This window comes from Hordeum vulgare, chromosome 3H, assembly GCF_904849725.1.
Source record: "Hordeum vulgare subsp. vulgare chromosome 3H, MorexV3_pseudomolecules_assembly, whole genome shotgun sequence".
Lineage (NCBI taxonomy): Eukaryota > Viridiplantae > Streptophyta > Magnoliopsida > Poales > Poaceae > Hordeum > Hordeum vulgare.
The window spans coordinates 588,811,803-588,830,702 of NC_058520.1; the positions used below are offsets into that span (position 1 = coordinate 588,811,803).

The 18,900-nt window shown below is 45.0% G+C and overlaps 3 protein-coding genes across 10 annotated transcripts; all 3 read right to left on the bottom strand.

Moving 5' to 3' along the window:
• Nucleotides 1-1,421: 1,421 nt before the first annotated feature.
• LOC123445410 (probable methyltransferase TCM_000168) lies at nt 1,422-3,768 on the bottom strand. Its single transcript, XM_045122396.1, has 5 exons — nt 3,285-3,768; nt 2,671-3,072; nt 2,324-2,590; nt 1,767-2,118; nt 1,422-1,647 (listed from the first exon to the last, which is right to left on the bottom strand). The coding sequence occupies exons 1-4, from the start codon at nt 3,357-3,359 to the stop codon at nt 1,774-1,776; spliced, it is 1,089 nt and encodes a 362-aa protein (XP_044978331.1). The 5' UTR covers nt 3,360-3,768; the 3' UTR covers nt 1,422-1,647; nt 1,767-1,773.
• Nucleotides 3,769-3,863: 95 nt separating this feature from the next.
• LOC123445409 (probable jasmonic acid carboxyl methyltransferase 1) lies at nt 3,864-7,948 on the bottom strand. 8 transcript variants are annotated; one of them, XM_045122392.1, is made up of 9 exons: nt 7,669-7,948; nt 7,188-7,563; nt 6,732-7,074; nt 6,571-6,613; nt 6,244-6,314; nt 5,359-5,479; nt 4,774-5,166; nt 4,443-4,709; nt 3,864-4,346 (listed from the first exon to the last, which is right to left on the bottom strand). In XM_045122392.1, exons 6-9 carry the CDS (start codon nt 5,431-5,433, stop codon nt 3,960-3,962), a joined length of 1,122 nt encoding a protein of 373 aa, XP_044978327.1. In that variant the 5' UTR covers nt 5,434-5,479; nt 6,244-6,314; nt 6,571-6,613; nt 6,732-7,074; nt 7,188-7,563; nt 7,669-7,948; the 3' UTR covers nt 3,864-3,959. The 8 variants fall into 8 exon arrangements, with proteins under 8 accessions (XP_044978327.1, XP_044978322.1, XP_044978328.1 ...); XM_045122387.1 differs by having other exon boundaries at nt 6,571-6,642; XM_045122393.1 differs by lacking the exon at nt 7,188-7,563 and having other exon boundaries at nt 6,571-6,642.
• Nucleotides 7,949-15,851: 7,903 nt separating this feature from the next.
• On the bottom strand, nt 15,852-17,639 carry LOC123440862 (inactive anthranilate O-methyltransferase 1-like). The gene is made up of 4 exons (XM_045117406.1): nt 17,432-17,639; nt 16,851-17,243; nt 16,519-16,785; nt 15,852-16,422 (listed from the first exon to the last, which is right to left on the bottom strand). Exons 1-4 carry the CDS (start codon nt 17,504-17,506, stop codon nt 16,072-16,074), a joined length of 1,086 nt encoding a protein of 361 aa, XP_044973341.1. The 5' UTR covers nt 17,507-17,639; the 3' UTR covers nt 15,852-16,071.
• Between the last annotated feature and the right edge of the window lie 1,261 nt (nt 17,640-18,900).

Sequence of the window (18,900 nt, forward strand, 5' to 3'; positions counted from 1 at the left end):
TGCACCCAAAAGGAGTGAGAACATTGGCTTGTTGTATGTGGAATAGAAAAAACACATTACTTAACACGGCAAACAAGGAGACAAGTTGATTTACAACATTGTCTTGAGCAAACATTAATTTTTACCTTGATATCTGTAATATGCATTTGTTGCCTTGCATACAAAAATGTATGGAATAGCTCGATACAATGCATGTTGGCCGGAGGCAGAAGATAATCTCCAAAAACCGTGGAGCACCAATAGACCAAGAGATCAAGAGTGTGTTCCTCTCATTGTTGTAGCAATTGCAACAGCCCCCCAGCTCGGTCACGGGGTGCCTTAAGCTAAATGAGTCTTTTTGCCCGTTTTTAACCTGTGGGTTCCACTCAGTTTCCAAGTTCATCTGAATTAAATAATGAGTACCCAGAAACAAACTAGAAAATGGTCTCAAGTTGTGTAGAAAGAGTGTATTTTGGAATAAAATTCAAAATGAACTAATAGCTTCTGTCCTTCTAGCCACCACAGGACGATCGTCCATCGGAGAAAACTTTCCTTTGAATACAACCTTCATTTGAATACAACCTTGCATGATGCATGGGACAACAAAATCATATAACTATGCATATAGTCAACCGTAGAATCTGGAGGAGGGTCTTCCTTTCCATGCACAATATCATTACGTAATGATACATATGGAACATTAACTATAGTTGACACTCAAGTCGGCAAGGAGTTTCTTTCAGAAAAGATGTTACATGTCGCACTGCATGCCCTAGCATTTTGGGACAATATATGGTTTGCAGTAGAGAAATACTAAACTTTTGCAAGACAATATTCGGTTTTATCAAAACAACCCAACCAGTCCTGTAACTAATTTTAGGGTACCCAAACATTTGGCAAGCCAATTCGCCATATGCAGACGACAGTCACAAACAGAATGGTTTTCTTGATTTTCTGCATGCGGTCGACAGTGACGAACGAGGGAACAGAAAAACTAGAGAAGGGGAAACGCTGTGCTGCATTTTTACATAGAGGCTTGCTACTCACAAACGCTCTTATATTATGGGACTGAAGAAGTAGAAAACAATTCATACCTTTAATAAATAAATTATATCAAGCTTATAAGCAGAGAAAAAAATTAGATGTGGCGGAGCTTACGAAAGGAAAAACTATGTATAATACAAAATCTTACTACATACTACTATATACGGACATGTTACTTTGTGTTAGCAATCACTTGGATGAGGATAACTGGTCATCAATTTATCATCTATACTAACCAGCAACCAGTCCCGGCATACAAGCAGCTATCTATTGACCTACAGTAGTGTGTTCGCCCAAATCTGAAAATTGTATTAGTATATATAATGTATTATCTTAATAAATGCGGCAAGTTAGGTGTGGCGGAGGCCAAAGCTAGCCAGATAGCTGGCTCCGCCACTGCTTATAAGTTATAAGAGAACACACTACAGAGACAAAAGGTAAGAAACCAAAACGCCAATTGATGAGCCCAGACTTGAAGAACATACCGAGCCGCTGGCACATCAAAAGGCGGCGTGGACTTCACCTCTAAGCCTCTTCCAGCTTGTGCACCACCTGATACACTTGAGCTACACCTGCTTGAACATCCTGATCAGGAAACCTCACGTGAACAGAGACCTGCCCAACCTATCAAGGGGTAATAAGTTCACCATACCAACCATTAGGACGCCACAACTACGTACCGGTTCTCATCGAATGCGGTTTGTTCCGAAGAAATCAAGCAAGCAGGGACACACAGCGGTTACCTGCAGGTCATGCCTTTTTGAGGGATACAGCCACCCACGGTCGTGGGCTTCTGGCAAAGTCGTCTTGCATGATGCCCTCCACACTCCAACGCCGCTCCAAGGTCCTCACGAATTCATCCATGACTTCTCCAAAATGCAGGACTATTACCGGCTCGAATACGGCTCTCGTCATATTCACAAACCTGCTTGGCACCATGAGTGCGCTGTCAAGCGGCCCGCTTTGAGGGCCGTGCACCCGCATCTCACTAATTGAAAAAGAGCCCTCGTCTTGAATGATCTCCCTCAGCTCTTTGTCGGAAGGTTCATAGAACGGCACGTAGAAAGTATCAAATTTCGCTTTGTTGATCGCACCCTGTCAGAAACATACCAAGAGATTTGGAGGTCAAATACTCAAGCGTTTGTTAGCAAATCTATGAATATTACTCCCTCCGTCCCAAATTACTTGTAGCTCAAATGGATGATTTAGCATTAAAATAAGTCTAGATACATCCGTCTGAACGCCAAGTAATTCTGGAGGGAGATATACTATACTAGAAAAAAATTCAATGAAAGCGTACCTCTGAGACCATTACGCTTAGAATCTGAGCAATGAATTCCCACATGTGAGAGAATTCAGGGGCGATTACACCGGAGTCCCTCCCAACAAGGGAAACGACCATCCGGCCTCCTGGCATCAATTCTTTGGCTCTGAGCTCCAGGAAACATGTGAAGTCCTTCCTGAACTGTTGTGCATAAGCCTCAATGACCATAGGGCGCCTTTCAAGCCTAGTGTGCTCATCAATGTCATACACCGGGATCTGGTTCCTTGTTAGATCTTCGGGGGCCTGTAGAGATAAGGTTTATCTTATAGAGAACCAATATGAAAAGCAATGGAACAACCCAACGAGTAGTTTTAAACTCACACCTTTGAGAGCCAATGCAGGCTGTTGGATGAGCAGACAAGATGCAAGGAACCACTAGTGAAGAGCCTCTCATAAAACGACCCCGGTACGACACCAGTGAGGACTATAGGCTCGTTGTTACTTTGACGGAGCGCGACCAGGCTCTTCACCACGGTGTTGAAGTCATTATCAGGCAAGTCGTTGAGAAGCACACACACTTCTGGAGGTGGCTGTAAGAACTGGAGGCAGTGACTGTGGATGGCGTCGATGGCGATCAACACCAATGCTAGCGCATTTGGACCAGAGGAGCACCCAAGGTCGGCAACCACAATCTTCGTTGACAATAAGGCGCAGGTGCTTGTGGTGCCGCATAAATCAGCAATGGCTTCTTCTATCATCGGCTTCAACCTCTTCTGCTCAGCATTCTGCAATTAATTGACTAGCAGTTATTCAGAAAATCCAGTATTTACTCTTTATAATGTTCTTGTTCTTTAAAATGTCTTCAGATCATATAGTTTTCTCAGTAATATAAGCTGTCTGAACGTATTATGGACAGAACTGTCTTCAGAAGCAAGGTATCAAAGAACATTCTGTGCAAACAACACTAGAGAAGTAAAAAAGGGTGAAAAAAACATACCTGAATACGGGAGTTGCGTGCATAGCTTGTTTCACCTTGTCCTTGATTCATATACACCACCTGTTTGGAGGCCATGGCTTTGCTTGGAGCAGAGCTAAACTCCAGATCTCGAATATGCAGGAACCAGATGAGGATGGCACACTAGAAGTACAATATACTTATTTTCTCTTTGATCAATGCAGAAGTCTTTCATGGGTTTGTGGCTGCTTATGGGCAGAATGCTTCCCTATTTTAAAACTTATTAGAAGAAGGACCAGCACATGGAAATGTCAAAAGTTCGGATGCTTACCAAGATGCTAGGGTTGAAATGTAGTATTATAACTGGGGATCACTGCTCTTCTATCTGCTTGGGAACAACAAATGGTAATATCAAAATGGTGGATGACATGTTAGGTAGATGCAGATCAGGTCAAAATACATTGAAAACCATTCACTGCCAGAGGTTGTTTTGGATCCGCCGAATTGCTATTTTTATACGTTCACAGGGAGAATCTATGACAATATCACATCGATATCTTCAGACCATGTGGAGCGGAGTTGACTCGATATGCGAAACCAATTCAAAATCAGTCCCACAGATAATGAAAATGATATCGCACTCACCAATGCTGTAAGGCAACAATACAATATATTTTCTAGTACATTGCTACTGGCCATGAGCTAAAGCCTGAGCCGCTAAGGAGAGGTCGAGAAGGCTCCACAGTTGACATGTGAAGCCTTGGTAACTGATACAGCCAGCATAACTATCGGTTTTTCAGTCTGATTGACTTGGGAGCTTCCTTGCAGGCTCAATAGCTTCTCCGCTGTCCTCACAAATCCATCCATGACCTCTCCGGACGACCCAAAATGCTGGTTTATTAAAGGCTCGAATGCAGCTCTCATACAATTCGCTATCCTGTTCGGGGTGAGGTGCGCGCTGTCCATGCCGCTTGCAGGGTTGTGCACCCGCATCTCTGTGATTGTGAAGGAGCCCTCTTCTTGGATGATCTCTCTCAGCTCTTCAAGGGAAGGTCCATATACCGGTATGTACAAAGAATTAAACTTGGCTTTGTCAATCATACCCTGTCAAGTTATCCAACAGAGAAACCTCGGATGTCAAACACTCCCATGCTTGTTAGCAAATGACAAAATGGTTGAGAGGCGAACTCGTGCATTTACCTCAGAGGCCATGATGCCTAAAATCTGAGCTGCAGTTCCCCAGACGTGAGAAATTTCGCTGACGAGCTCATCAGAACGCCTCCCCGCAAGGGAAACAACCATCCGGCCATCTGAGACCAACTCTTTGGCTCTCAGCTTCAGAAAGAGTGTGAAATCTTTCCTGAATTGCCGTGCATAAGCTTCAGCGACCACTGGGAGTCTTTCACGCCTGACATTCTCATCGATGTCATACGCAGGGATTTGGTTTATCCTTAAATCTTCAGGAGCCTGTAACTCCAAATGATCAGACAGTGAAGGGACAAATGCTACTGGCGTGGTGTAAAATTCATACCTTTGAGAGCCAATGAAGGCTGTTGGATGAACAAAAAAGATGCACGGAGCCACTAGGGAAGAGCCTCTCGTAGAAAGACCCTGGAACGACACCAGCTACAACAACCGGCTCGTTGATTTGCCGGAGCGCAACCAGGCTCTTCACCACTCTGTTGAAGTCATTGTATGGGAGATCATTAAGGAGTAGACTGACTTCCGGAGGTGACTGTTGCAACTGAAGAAAGTGGTTGCAGGTGGCCTCGATGGCAATGGACACCAGTGCTACCGCGTTTGGGCCAGAGGAGCAGCCCAAGTCCGCGATCACCATGTTTCCGCAAGACAAGGTGCTTATGTTGCTGCATACATCAACAATCGCGGCTTCCATCAGGGGCTTCATCCTGTTCTGCTCAGCACTCTGCAGTGGACTTGTATTTTTTTCAGAAATCTAGTTTAATCATTCCCAAAATTGTTCTTATTTTTCTTTTAGTTGTTAATTTAGTTTTCAGCAATACAATATATAAGAGTATGAACAAATTCTTGACGAGTCAGTCTTCAGAAGCCAAGTTTCAGGAGAAACAACACTCCTGAACTAATTAAGAGAGCTTACCTGAAAACTGGAGTTGCGAGCATAGCTAGTTTCCATTTCTCCTTGATTCATATGCACCACCTGTTTGGAATCCATTGCTTTGGTTGCAGCAGGGCCAGGCTAACCTCCAGAGACCTTGAAACTGAGAGAGCAAGATTAGGAAGGAGATGGCGAAGATGTACTGGAAGTTCAGCTCTTCTTATGCTAACTGGAGGTGGCCGTTCTGACTGCATACTGGGTCAAATAGTAGGGTCAACGTGCTTATCAATCCTAGGGCCAGCTAATAGAAAGGTTGAATAAAAGATTCGATCAAATTCAGAACAGGATATAATATATTAACAACCTGCCATACTAGAGTATCTTTCAAGTCAGCAGACTTTTCATTTTCTAAGATCAACTGGTGATTACTGTTCTGGCTACTTATTGGGGGTGATAATATGGTCAACGACTCAACGTTGTTCTCAATCTGGTATCTGCTGCTACATACCATTAAAAACAGTAGTTATCCTTCCACAGGAGAGAAAAGGGCCATATTGACTAGTAAGAATAAGTGTTACAATCTCAAGTAGTCTGCGTGCTTAGTTTCAGCCATGTTTCTGCTCTTATCATTCCTCCACTCTCTTGCAATTCTCAACCAATCACCAGGAAGGGGGGCTGGAAAGAGTTTGGGGTTCAGGACACAGGTAGATGAACTGGAGAACTGGGATACAGTCTAGTTCATACTTATTCCAATCTCTTTCTCAACTCCCCCCCTGAACTCTTAAAACACAACACATCACAGGCTAGTGGGAGTTACTAATTGTTTACCATTTGATATCCCAACCATAAAGATCAGATGAAACTAATTGTTCTCATAAAATGGGGAGTACATTTTATAAACCAAACAAGTAGAAACCCAGCAGTTACCTGGTAATGCCTTCCCAAGTGATGTGGCCAGCACAGTTCACAGGCTCCATCATCGGAACGTAGAAAGCAACCTACCAGTAAAAGTAGGATGCATGATTTCTTGAGACCATGAAAAACGAACTTGAGCAATAATTGAAAGCTGACTTTGACTGAATAATAATGAACTTATAACATGAGATCCATGATCATTTAAAATAAAGTTGTGCCACACATTTGCAGTATAAACAGCAGCCTGTTCAACCAACAAAATAACACAATATATAAAATTCATGGAGATAGAAGCGATGTACAATCATCATAGCCTGCACGTTTTGTAGTTTGACTTACAAAGTGTGAATATGCTGCTGCCTTCCAAAAGGTCAAGGATAGCCTACAACCATCGGCCACCAACTCATTAGCCTGAATAAGAAACTCAAGAAAGTGTTATCTACATACTGTTGCCCTAAAGAAAGCAGTGCTTCAATTCAATCTCACCAAGTGTGCCGTACCTTCAGGAAAACAGTCACACAACAAGCCTAGTAGGTGATCATCAGTTCATCATGCCTTGGTGATCGAAACAGCCAGCATAGCTAATCTGCAATCTCTTCCTGTGGGCTTCGCTCCAGTCTTTAGCGCTGCTCCGCAGTCTTCATGAATTCATCTGTCATTTCTCCCAAATATGCTTGCAACGGAGGCCATTGATGTGCCTAGACTTGAAGTGCAGATTAAAGGGGCCCGTATTCGTTGCCTCAAGGCTATGTCCAGCTTGCAAACCATTTGTTGCATTCGCACCGCACCACACCTGCTTGAACATCCTGCTGGATCCCTCCCATGAATAGACCTGCACAACCTCTTAAGAGGTAGTACGAATAGGGTGTAATGTCAACCATTATATATACCGAAGGCGACAAATGCGGTGCATCTTAAATACAGAAAGTATCAAAGCAGCACACATCAGTTACTACCATGTCATTCATTTTGTTGAGCACTTATTTCAGTGGACACACCCTCCTCTGGAATTCGGAGACTCGAGAGCTCTGCATGGAGCGCCTACCAGGCGCTGTTCTCACAACAGTTCCTTAACTAGCATTAAAGACTGTAGGCATCCGAGTTCTGTTCGACGCCGCCATTCGAGTATCTTTGTTCCGGAGCAGTGTGTGGACGACAACGTCGATTCCGTGAAGCCATGTTGACTTACATTGATTGGAACCTAAGTAGGAGTATAGGCGGCATTTCGTCGAACTGGTGGCGGGCGATGGAGTGGGTGGCGGGCACAGTCCAACTCCCAGTTCCCCCTTTCCTTTGCTTCACCTCCATCGACGGCGTCCCCGCGTTCTTCATCTGCCCCGCACGCGCGCGCGCAAATCAATCGGAATCCCGTCATGATCCGCCCGCGGCGTATGGGGTGAGAGGAGGGGAGTTTCCAGATGATGAACTGGACCGAACCTGATGGAAGAGCCGCCCGGCGTCGATGCTCTGCGCTATGACCTATGAGGGCGAGGGGGCGCTTGAGTGCGTCGGCCTCGTCGGCGTCGAAGCGGGAGTCGGGGAATGCCGGGATGGTGGCGTCGTCGTCGTGGTAGAGGTGCGCGTCCGTTCCCATCCGCCCCACCACCCTACACCCACGACACCGCCGCGCCGCTCGCATGAAGCCCGAGCATCCCCCTCGCGTCTCTCCGGCCGCGGCGAGGCTGGTAGGCGGCGCGTACCTCATCTCACCGGCCGTCGCGTCTCGCCGGCGACCGGCCGTTGGAGGAAAGAAAAGAGGACGCGGACCCAGTTGACAACCTGGGCCGCACATGTTCATTGATTCTAATCTTGCTGGGCCGCTCTTCTAGGCCGGCAATGACAGGGCCTGGGCTGACGGTTGGGCCAAAAACCTTAGGATGTGTTTGATTTGTGTCATGGTCTTTAATGGAACGGATCCGTCCGCCACTTAGGCCTCAAACCAACTCGTGTTTCCGAGTCGAATATATCCTTGATATGCTGAACGCACACGGCCCTTCATGTGAAGGCATTTCATGGAAGGACCTCTGACTGAGGGCTTTCACCTCCCTATCCCGACAACTTCCCTTCCATCTCGTCTGCCCGTCTCCCACGTACGCACTATCAGCGCTCCCTCACCTCTCGACCCCCCGTAAAGATGGGAATTACTATCACCAGAGGAGTTCCTCCACCATCCTTCCCTCACATGTCATCTCTCCCTCAGTCAAATGGTCATCACTGTCATCGAAGGAGCTTTGTCGTCCCTAGTAGTGCAGATGTGGTCACCCTGGCGGTCATCTCCCACCTTTTAACCCCAACTATGAGTAGCGGACTTACACAAAACCTGAGGGGGCAAGCGTAAATGATACAAATAGGGGGGGGGGGCTCAACATACCTCGCCGATGCCAACTACCCTTGCCCATTTGGCCAGTGCAGGATACCGCCGCAGCGACCACCGGGCCACCTCACACCTCCGTGCATTTAGCTACCTCAATTTGATCACTCCTCCATTTCTTCGTCTCAAAAATAAAATGTCTCATCTTTCTATAAAAACTCCACATCTTCGAGAAGTAACAAAAAAACAGTTCTTGGGCAAACCCCTAAACTTAACTCCCTACTGATTACATTTGGCTCATGCATTCCATCAAACACATAGAATGTGAAACTCACACGGTCCTTCTATGACGGCTCCAAGCTCCTCCTCGTGTCTGTCAGGTCAAACGCATGCAAACACCTCGGTGGTAGGTATCCAATCCAACATGTACCATTCCCTTAGCAGTCACCCCGGCCCAGCGCTCGTGCTCGGTGAGAACGACCCAACCAAACGCCTCGATGAAAAAAACCAACGGTTTGGTTCACCAATGTCACGTGCCCGAGGGACGACGACACCACAAACACGTGGGTGTTATCGGTGTAGTTAAAGGGTGAGAGTAGCTTGTGGTTCTTGGTGCTGGAGAATACGTCAATTTTGGGCGCGAGGCAGCCGGCGGCGTCCGCGTGGACACAGGGACGAAGCTACAAAAAATGTGTAATGGGGTCATCTCTATGACGGGGGTCATGTTCTATAGATGTACAGTGATCAGTACTTAGTTAGCGATGGGTCAGTTGACCCCACTGCTAACAAGGCAGCTCCGTCCCTGCGTGGACATTATCATTGGCCACCTTGACGACGCAGAGGAGCTTGTAGCCGCTCGGCAAGCGTACTTATGCAATCCTTCCGCATTGGCTACGAGTATGCCCGACGAGAGATGAGAGTGTTGCACCAGTGACCGCCGGTTGGTGGAAAGGGTTGGGATGGATGCATGCTCCTCACGGTGGAGATCTGTGAGTCGTCACCGGAGAGGTCGATTGGAAGGGTTGGGGCCAGCGTCGACGAGGGTTGGGCGATAGAGGATCCGAGCGAAGATTATTATTTTTTTGCTGAGAACTATTGTCACCTGCTCAAATTTGAGGAGGGAAGGGTACTTCTCCTTAAAATTTTGAGGAGTTAATAGTTAGAATTCAACTATGTCTACTTCCCTTCAAATTTTGAGGAGTTGATAGTTAGAATTCAACTATGTCCGTTTACAACTCCTCAAAAGTGGATATTTTGACAAATTGAAGCCTATTGAGGCGGGTACAGTTCTATTAGGACATCTCTATCTGAAACCGTAAACGCCAAGTCTTAACTTCTTACATCCGGAGGAGTTAAAAAAATTGTGGTGCCAGACAAATCCTCCAACGTAACTTCTCAAATGAACTAGACCCCACATAAAAGTCGCTCACCCTCATTTTCTTTCTTCTTCCTTCTTTTCTCTTTCTTCCACGCGGTCAACAAAGACTATCATCACTAGATGATGTACAAAAGCTAGATAGGACTTAGAGGGTGCTTAGATCCAAGGAACTTATTTTAGTCTGACTAAAAATAGTCTTTTTAAGAGACTAAAGTTTCAAGCACCCCTGACTAAAAAGAGACTAAAACTAGTCTTCAGACTAAAAAAATTTAGTCAAGGATACCCCTATTAAAATATAAATTAGTCCTCTCTCTCTCCTTATTTAACTCCTCTCCTTTAACACAGCCGAGTTCTGGATTGGAGGGTGTGGAGAATAATAAATGCTCATTAACTTGATTTTAGTCTCTTTAGTATTTGGATCCAAGCATAAATGAGGCTAGCAAGTTTTAGTCCCACTACTTTTAGTCATGGGACTAAAACGTATCCAAACACCCTCTTAAGATAGATAATCCACAAAAGTAATTTTGTTGAGGCTCTCACCGTGCGACATGTAAGGGTGTGGCGAAGTAGACGATAAAGTATGATACTTTGTTCTCCAGGGGGCCTGTCTTGCACGCTTCTTCATTTAAATTTTCCTAATCTGTGGTAAAAAAAACTATCAAACTTTTTAACTGCGCGATTTAGCTCTTTTAACCGTTTTTCTGGCAATGCTGGCCCACATGTCAGGTGCCAGGCTGGCCACCTTTGCCGCCCCTGCTCTAACAGCCGTTAACGGCGCCCACTCGCTGTCACCGTCGGATGAGAGCGCCCTCCTCTTCTTCTCCCCTCTCGCTCCGGTGACCTCCCCCAACTCCGGCAGCCCCCATCGGCCCAGGTCCGGTCGTTAATCGAGCCGCTCGGTCGGACCGAGAACACGCAATCACCGTCGTTGTCTGTTAACCAGCCACCACACGCTCCGGCCGCCGTTCCGGCGACCCCCGGCCCCCACAACTCCGCCTCCACCCCCGGTGCCTCGGTCCTGTGCCGCTCACGCCCCCTCATCGGTCGCCGCCGCGCTCCGGCTCTCCAGTGCCGCCGCTTCCCACCATCACCGTTGCTTGCTCGTTGGAGCCTCTCCTGATCCCCACGAGCCACGGCGCACCAGCTCCTCCGACCCTCCCTCTCTCCCTTCCTGTCCTACTTCGCCTCTCCCATGTCCTTCCTGTGTTTCCCAGCCGCAGCCAGCACCGACGGACCGACGCCGCATCGATCTACGGCGGCACCGCAACAGCAAGGTCGAGCCACTGCTCCAGTGGCGGCGCACATGACGGCGAGGTCCACGGGGGCAGCGCACTACTAGAAAAATAGTTTTTAACGACGGTATATGTGGTCGTTAAAAGTCAAATTGTGGTCGCTAAAGGTCATTAACGACCACAATCTGCTGGTCGTAGTAGGCTCCGTCGTTAAAAGTATAACGACCATATACCTTTTGTGGTCGTTATTTTTATAACAACGGGTTGGTGTGTGGTCGTCAATCCTGAGACAATAACGACCACAATTTTAGTCTACCGACCATATTTGCCTTCGTTAATAATGTTATCATGGTGACCAGTGTCATTACCGACCACTCTCTTCATCACTTATATCCTTCATAAAGATTTCTATTTAGTATCACTTTATGCAGCATCCAACATTTGAATGATAATATCCAAAATAATATAGAAATAAAAGAATCTCAATTGAAATGATCGCAACCTCTTTTATTAATAGAAATACCAAAATTTTGACACACAATTCTGAAATTAAAATATCATTTAATAAATTTGAGTCAAAAGCACTCCTTATATGAATAATGTACTTGCGCATATCTATCTAAGAAATGAGAATTTATTAATCTTCAATCGAGGGACGCCGTCATTGTTTGAATGGACATCATTCTTCATCAGCGATTACAATGCCCTTGTTGCTTCTATATATTATGATGGACCGTCAGTCCTACAAAATGTTTAGTTCATAAAAGTTAGTCCTTATAAATAAATTGGCACAATATTTAGTGCGTAGCATATATAATCAATGTATGAGAACTTACGTGGTCATACTGGCTTTCAGAAGAACTATCACTTAGAGATCTATCAATCATAAGATATTTCACTTCTTGCACCTCATCATTGACTTTTCTTCGATCGCACTGGATGGTCTGTTCTAGTAAAACATAAATGATTTATAGCTCAGTACTCCCTCCATAAACTAATATAAGAGAATTTAGATCATTACCTTAATAATCTAAACGCTTTTATAATAGTTTACAGAGGGAGTAAATATTAATGTTTTAACACAAAGGATACTGCAGCTACTTTGTGATGTACGGAAATCGAACTCTTCATCCCAATTTCGTGTTTCTTAAGCAACTGGTGCTGATAAGTGTACTCATGCTGACTAATTAATCAAATAATACACTTGCATGTTGAGATCGGGGCACAAGCATTCTCCACTGCAGCCAAAAAGCTCCTTGCGACCTGTGAATCGCTGATCAATGATGTATTGCAACCTGAAGTGCGTCCAGCATTGTAGTATACTTATATTAGAGAAGGAATTCTCTACAAAGGCAGCGCAACTTTATTTGTTTCCTCCGGAACATTATGGTGTTACTATACTTTAATGAAGTTGTTCTTGTCAAGTTCAAGGTAGACTGACACGAAAAAGGCCTCGCCTCCTTTTGGGTAGGATTAAGTTGAAAATCTTTACCATGATGACATGACTGAGCTTCCCTGAAGTGTAGGGCTGTAGGCCTTGGTGTCCCAGATCGTTCAGCGCCTGAAGTCAGACGACTACAACGGTTCGGCTAGTCCATGGAGGCAGCCGATCAGCCGGCGAAAACCCGGTCTTTGCCAGGCTCAGATTCTGCTCAGGGGTTTCTGCAGCAACAATTGACATGAATCAAACCTAACGTGAAAAAATCTCCTTACGCAAGTGGAGGACTAGAGGCATCAGGAACATCAATAAGCACATCTGCACGTACGTACCATTGAGCCTGTCGATCAGTCGTCACTAACGCAGGGGGACACACGGCCGGAGCGTGCCGGGTAGGAGGTTGTGCGCAGCCTCAGGCCTATACAAGACAAGAGGACCTGTCCTTGCTGGCCGCCGCCAGCGCCTTGTCCACCGGCACACGTATCCCCGCACATCGGTGCCTCCTTGGCCAACAAAAGCTCGCCACCTGATGTGTCCCGGGCAGTGGCGACGGTAGGACGACGCCGGACGACATGCATCACATCCGCATCCAGCGCACGACCGAGATTTAACACAGAGACTTCCAGCTCTTACCAAATCGGAGGAGAGAAAGGGGGAGTGAGTCGGGCTGGGTTACCGTCGGTGGATCTTGGTGGCGCCGCTGGAGGCGACGGGGAATCCGAGGTGGCCGCGTACGTCGTCCGATCACAGGTTCCGCGCATCCGCGCCCACGCATTTCGACAGATCATGACCATGCTCCGAGGGCTGCCATTGATCCGGAGTTCCGCCGCTGTAGTTCTATAGATCGCACGTACTCCTATTTGTGAATCTCAATTAGGTTACAAAACCTGAACCTGAGAGTTTGTTAGTATTTGTCCTTGCTTCTCTTCGTATAAAAACAATAAATAATCGTTATCATGTGGAAAACTAACAACGACCACCAGTTTAGTACTCTCCTCGTCCCGCGGGATTGGCTCGTCATAGCAACAACAACGACGACGTGTTGTACATGGCTGGTCGTTAAAAAGCAAATTTTTAGTAGTGACGGCGGACCGTCCAACCCGTCTTCCTTGTGCAGTGGTGGCTGGCCGTGCTAGTGAGGAGCTCTGGCGCTCCAACATCGACGGCGGCGCGGCGGCCTTTGAGCTCTCCGTGCTCTGTGACGAGACGCACATAACCTGTTCGATGTAATGCACATGAGGATGGAGAGAGGTAGAAGAAAGGTCTAACGTGTGGGTCCTATTTGTAATAACGGTCAAAGTTAACGGTCAACCTGACTTGTGGGCCCAGCATGTCAGAAAGACGTTTAGAAGAGGTTAATGGAGCAATTTTCACACTTGGTAGTTTTTAGCAACAGATTAGCAAAAAAATGATAGTTTTCGGGACAAAATCGTATATTGATAGTCTGTACGCACAGTTTCATAAATTGTGGTAGTTTTTGGCAATTTACTTCAGATATCGGCCACGTATCGGCCTATCGGCCATGTTCTGTATGCCGATACATCAGATTTGAAAGTATCGGTGAAGAGTTGAGTGGCTCAAGATGGTGTGAAAGACTTGAAAATGAACCTAGGATTTTAACGGGAATACCAAACCAGATTAGACAGTACACGGCTTGATAACCGGACACGTGAATGCATGGACCCGGGCATGAATCGGGTAGGGCAGGCGAATGCAACAAAATAGTACTGCTTGTCGCTCAACAAAATAATTCAATCGTACGTCCGTCCGTGCTTATGTGCATGAACCTTCATCATATGGTGGGTTGAATACATACACCAGCCGGATATTCGGGGTCCAGTAGCACAGGGTTCTCGTTTTCCACGCGAATAAGCGTACGTACGTGCATCTTATTGGCTTCATGGTCTGCTGCTATTCTGACCACAGAGTGATGGGTGCTAGTAGTGCCAAATACTCCCTCCGTTCCATGACATTCCATATTAATTGTAGTGCACATGTATTGTTTGAAAAGTCGCATCTCACAAACTTTGATTAGTTTTTGTGAAGTTTTTTTTACAACTAGAATGCCAAACACATGTCATTAAATTCATCATAAGATATAGTTTTATATTTTATATTTCTGATATCATAGATGTAAATAGTTTTCTCAATAAACTTGATCAAATTTTGTGAAGTTTCATTTTTTATGGGCTTTGGTTACCCTAACCCAATACCCGAACCCGAACCGAATCAAATTACCAAAACTGTTGAGTAATTCGATTATGGGTTAGGGTTCGGTTTTCATTTCTTGGCTATTTTGCTTTCGGATTAGAATTCAGGTTTCAATCTAGAAAACCCAAAATACCCATACTACCCTATTTATACTACCCAAATTATTTAGCATATTATTACACTGTCATGTTACCCATACTAGCTAAAATACCCAAACTACCCGAAATACCTGTACTATCCAAATTATTCATATCAAAAATTGATATGTGCTCCGAATATGTTGGGTTTTTTGGGTACCTGAATTACCTGAACAATTTTCTTTGGATATTTTGGGTTCATGCATTTTTTTTGGCAGAAAAAGTTTCGGTTCCCATTTTTAAGTACCCGAATTACCCATAAACCGAACAACTCAAACCGAAATAACTGAAATACCCGAATGCCCACGGTGACCTATACGCACTGTATTATGAAACAAAGGGAGCATATTTTCTGACTTTTTGGCTGCATCACTTTCACCGCATATTTTACTAAAAAATAAACATGAGAAAAATGTCAAACTGAATTTTCCACACGATACATCACATACTTCCTCCGGTACATTTTACTCTTCTTATAACATTTATTCAAAGTCAAACTTTATAACATTTTTCTTATTTGTCCATTAATACCATCACGGCACATAACTAATACAGTCTACATGATGCAGTTCACCCAATGAAGTGGTGATACATTTTATTTCAAAGTAAGCAACAATACGATCTCTAGAATGCCAAAAAACATTTACATCTAGAATGACAAAAATATGTCATTAAATTCATCATAAAATATAGTTTTATATTTTATATTTCTATATTCTAGATATAAATAGTTTTCTCTATAAACTTGATCAAAGTTTGTTAAGTTTGATTTTTTTTTTCTAAAAATATCTATAAGCACTATATTTTGGAACAAAGGGAGTATATTTTTGATTTTTCGGCTGCTTCACTATCGCCGCATATTTTACTAAAAGATAAACATGAAATAAATGTCGAACTGAATTTGTCCACACGATACATCACATACTCTCTCCGGTCCTTTTTACTCCGCACATAAGATTTGTCTGAATTCAAACTTTGTAACATTTTGCTTATTTGTCCATGAATACCGTCATGGCACATCACTAATACAGTCTACATGACATACTTCACCCAATTAAGTGGTGACACATTTTATTTGAAAGTAAGCAACACTACGCTCTCCATGAAATGTGGTGCATGGCACCTTTACCTTATCATGACGCCTTTGCGAGGGATACAACCAGCATAGCTCGAGAGGTTCTGGCCCGCTCCTCTTGCAAGGTCCCATCCAGATCCAAGTTCCAGTGCAGCTCCGCAGTCCTCACAAATTCGTCCATAATCTCTCCAAAATGCTGGACAATTATCGGCTCAAACAAAGCTCTCAGATTATTCACGAACTTTCTCGGGGTGCTCAAAGCAGTGTTCATCTCAGTCGTAGGGTTGTGCACCCGCATCTCCTTGATCAAAAATGAGCCCTCTACTTCAATGATCTCCCGCACCTCCTCGCTGGAAGGTCCATGCACCGGCACATAGAATGAATCAAACTTTGCTTTGTCGATCATCCCCTGACATGCATACCATAGGATCGGTGTAGGTGAAATAGCCGCACACTTGATTGAAATAGATAAAATGTTATTCCAAAAAAAGGTAATTAAATGTACCTCAGCAACCATGACAGTTAGAATCTGAGCTACAATTCCTGGGAATAGGAAGAATTTGGAGGCAATTACATCAGAACGCGTCCCTACCAGGGAAATAACCATTCGGCCTCCCGAGACCAATTCTTTGGCTCTCAGCTTCAGGAAAAGTGTGAAGTCTTTCCTGAACTGATGTGCATAAGCCTCACGGACCATTGGGAGCCTTTCACGCCTAACATGTTCATCAATGTCGAACGCTGGGATGTGGTTTCTCGTTAGATCTTCCGGAGCCTGTAAAGGTCAGTACTTAGAAAACCCAAAAGTAATCCAGTTGGATCAATTCGTTGAGTACTCACCTTTGAGAGCCATTGCAAGCTGTTGGATGCGCATACAAGATGCAGGGAGTCACTAGTAAAGAGCCGCTCGTAAAACGAACCCGGTATAACACCGGTCAGGACAACAGGATTTTTACTTTTACGGAGCGTGACCAAGCTCTTCACCACCGTGTTGAAGTCATTGTCAGGCAGGTCGTTGAGTAGCACGCATACTTCCGGTGGTGGCTGCTGTAACTGAAGGCATTGGCTGTGTATGGCATTTACGGCAGTTGATACCAGTGCTAGCGCATTTGGGCCGGATGAGCATCCCAAGTCTGCAATTACTAGCTTTCCAGGGAAGATGGTACTGCTGCTGCCGCATAAGTCCGCGATAACATCTTCTATGAGGGACTTCATCCTGTTCTGCTCAGCCTTCTGCAATTGAGATGTAGCCCTTCAGAAAATCCATCTCGGCTAAATAGTTGCTAATCAACGCCTCTCTAGTTGTTTTAAATCTCAGTAATATAAGCTACATTGTGAACAAGTGCAGTTTTGGAAGCCAAGTGGCGAACAAAAGGTCGTAGGAACAACATGAGCAAATTAATCAAGAGGGTTGAAGGTACCTGAAAACTGGAGTTGCGAGCATAGCTAGTTTCCCCTTGTCCATGACTCATATGCACCATCGGTTGGGAGGCCATGGTGTTGCTTGGAGCAGAGCAAAACTCTAGATCTTGAATCTGCAGGAACCAGATAGAAGGGAAAGGAAAAGATAAATGGGGAAGACCGGAAGTAGTGCTGGCAATGTACTGACGCTCAATGTTTCTCAATGATTGATGGGATTATTGGGCAAGGCAATGGAAAGGCTGAAAGGACAATTAATAGTTTGCTGACTGTGTTGAGTAATGATAAGACCAAAGGACGGAACTGTGACTGTGAGTGGACACAAATGCAGAGCTAATACATACAACGCCAAGCATCCAAAACAGTGTAAAAATGCACAACCTTCAACCAATAATGCACCGGAAGGAAAATAAAAAGGAAAAGCATCATTACAAGACTTACACGTCTGGTATTCTCACAAAATTACACGTCTCTCGACTTTTCAGGTGTCGCCAGGACTGGATGAGCGCTACCTAAACGGTGGCCTACGCTTCTTCACGAAGGCCGCTTATGAGCTAACCATGTCTGACGACGACACACACCATGTCCATGTGATCTTCTTGCGCTCTCAACCGTGTGAAAATCTTTGCATGGCTTCTGTTTCACGGTCGACTCAACTTCAAAAGCATCCTCCTTCATAAGCATATCGTCTTGGACACACTTTACCCGTGTACGACTAACCACGACGTGTGGTGTTGTGTCTTCGTCGGACACAGATCAACACCTATAGTAGTAGTAGGATTAAAACTCCAAACCGAGTAGGTCATGCTAGCTGCTATATATGCTCACGTATACCCCGTGTAACCAAGTAGACCATACAAATGAAAAGCAGTAAAGTAGTACCAGGCTCGATATGAGCCTATAGCTATCCATCAGGTTTTTCTCGCCGAGCTACAAAGTCACTACGGGCCACAGGAGACGATGAGCAAGTACAATAAGGTACAGTCAGCAGGCTGTAAGGATTAAAATACTATATTTTTGCTGAGTTGGATGAGAGAGAAGAAGAGAGAGAAGCGAGCTCTTCGTGAAGAGCCAGCTCTAGCACATGCTCCTAGCTGCTTTGTGAGAATGAAAGGTGGGCCATATATGATAAAAGTAGTACTCTTTTATAGCTAACTATTGTACAAGCTAGCTATAAGATGAACTATAAGACTGCTTATAGCCAGCAGTTGGCTATACTATTAACTATGCTCTGAGTTGATCGATCGCTAGCCTAGCTAGCTTCTACTCACGTAGGTGCAAGTGCAACAGGAATCCATGCAGCTACTTGTGTGCTTGCTAGCTTGCAAGTACACACGTCGTAACTCCTGGATGATTCTAGGGATCAAAAGCCAACAGCCCGCGATGTGGGTTCGATGATGAAATCAGCCCCCACATCTTCATTCACTGGCCATTCGTACATCGAATACAGCAACTGATTGGCTTCCCACCT